The 2,174-nt window shown below is 45.0% G+C and overlaps 1 protein-coding gene across 1 annotated transcript in view; it reads right to left on the bottom strand.

Moving 5' to 3' along the window:
• Positions 1 to 2,174, bottom strand: part of SORL1 (sortilin-related receptor, L(DLR class) A repeats containing) — a 145,385-nt gene that overhangs the window by 68,872 nt on the left and 74,339 nt on the right. Inside the window, exon 21 of the mRNA XM_015421578.1 lies at positions 1,261 to 1,383. Within this exon, the coding sequence (XP_015277064.1) occupies positions 1,261 to 1,383 (123 nt within the window). The remainder of the gene's footprint in view (positions 1 to 1,260; positions 1,384 to 2,174) is intronic.

Raw genomic sequence — 2,174 nt, forward strand, 5'->3', positions numbered from 1 at the left:
GGGCAAATTTTTTTCTAGGGGGGCTGAAGTTCAGAAAGAAAAGCCATTTCTTTCTGTGACGACTTCGTGACATCTAAGCGGGGCCCGAGTCTTCCCCTCTGCTGCTATGCAAAATGAGTTTTTTCTTTCCTCTCTCTCTTGCATCCGGATGGAAGTGAATTCTTAAATTGTTTTTATGTATTTTATATATTGTAACTTATATGCACTTTGTGCTCCTGTAAGCCGCCCTGAGCCCGCTTCCGGGACAGGAGGGGTATAAATGTAATGAAAATAAATAAATAAATAAATTGAGCCAATAGAAAGCTGTTACTGGGATAGATCTCTACATTGCAAGCTGCCAACCACTTTCGATGACAGTTCTCAGCTGCTGCAAGTTAATCCCTTCTGCCAGCCTAAGCAACCATTCTGAGAACAAGCCGGCAGGTGGCGGTGATGACTTCCTGTAGACAAGAAAGCTAACACTTAAGCAGAAGAACTCTCTTCAAGGAGACCAGTTTCTTGACACAGAGTTAGAAGGGTTCCTCAAGGTCACCTACTCCAACCCCCTTGGTCAGTGCGGGAATTAGTCAACTACAGCACCCCATTCTGCTTTACAGGAGCACATGCCTTTAAAAAAATGTTTAAAAATGATTAAAAAAAACATTTACAGGAGAAATTTTTGCGGGGCTGTGCCTAAGGAAGGGGGCGGAGCCTCCAAGAGCCCCACCATTGCTACAGCCAGACCAGACACACAAGCAATGTTCCCTCAAAAGCGTGGAGTTGTGTGAGCAAAAATTCTACTTTGTGGACTACTGGCATTAAAGTCGTGAGCGAGTGACTTGGCTACTGCATAAATGAGTTGGCTCTGGAGCCATCCTCCCTGAGCGGAGACAAAAACGTTTGAGCCGGAGGCTAAGAAACGGTGAGCTAGCTCACACTGACTCAGCTTAGAGGGAACACTGCACACAAGTATTCCTTATTTCTTTGGGCGAAACTGTGGCTCAATGGTACAGCATCTGTTTGGCCTGCAGGAGGTCCCAGGCTCAATCCCTGGCACCTCCACTTAAGTGTCAGGGAGTAACAAGTGATGTCAAAGACCTCTGCCAGAGACCCCAGAGAGCCACTGCCCGTCTGAATAGACAATACTTACCTTGATGGACCACAGGACCGACGCAGTGAAAGTCAGTGCCATGTGTGTTCATGCAGGAGCATTCAATGGACATGTGTAGAATTTTAGCATATGTGAAGAGGCCACAAGAACAGCTTTGTGACCACACTTACCGCAGTGGTTCTCGTCACTGTTGTCACCGCAATCGTCCTCCAGGTCGCACTTATAGGACAACGGGACACAAGTCCCTGAGCCGTGGCAGCGGAACTGAGTGTCAACATCACATATGGTTGTCGCTATCACATGGGAAGGAAACAGGGTGATTTTTCAGGCCGTAATTATCTAATCTTGAGATACCAGCAGCCTTAGTTCAAATAAACCCATAGAGGAGATGTGCGACACGTTTCCTGATCTGACAAGCAAGGGAAGCCGTTTCCGGATCAGAACTTCGGGGCACCGTTATCTGTAGTGACTTCCCCAAATCTTATAGGGGGAGAAATCATAGCCCAGTTACAGTTAAGAGATCTGAAATCCACTTTTTGGCATCTCCAGTTAAAAGATTTCAGGTAGAAGGGCTAGCAGAGAGCGAAGACCTTGGGAATACATCGATTGTTAGCGCTAAAGGGGCTAGATCAGTTGTCCTCAGCTTTTCCATACTGAATAACCATTGCTATTTTCTTTTAAAAAAATAAATACCTGTGAGTCCCCTTGAATGCCTAGCCTGGGCAGAAGAGCAGCGCAGAAATTTTGCAACTCAATAAATATTATATTATAATTATAATAAATAAACATTATCCTAAACTGTAATACACAGCTTACTTTAAAAATATATATATATCTGTACTGTTTCCTGTTCTCTTGTAAGAACCCCTAAATTAAGACCACAGAAACTTGGTGGCACTGCACACCTCTTTAGATATCCGAAGAAGTGTGCATGCACACGGAAGCTTATACCCAGAATTGAACTTGGTTGGTCTTAAAGGTGCCACTGGACTCAAGAAGAAGAAGAAGAAGAGATTGGATTTATACCCCGCCCTTCACTACCTAAAGGAGTCTCAGAGCGGCTTACAAACGCCTTCCCCTCCCC

This window comes from Gekko japonicus, unplaced genomic scaffold (genome assembly GCF_001447785.1).
Source record: "Gekko japonicus isolate JY-2015 unplaced genomic scaffold, Gekko_japonicus_V1.1 scaffold1542, whole genome shotgun sequence".
Taxonomy (NCBI): domain Eukaryota; kingdom Metazoa; phylum Chordata; class Lepidosauria; order Squamata; family Gekkonidae; genus Gekko; species Gekko japonicus.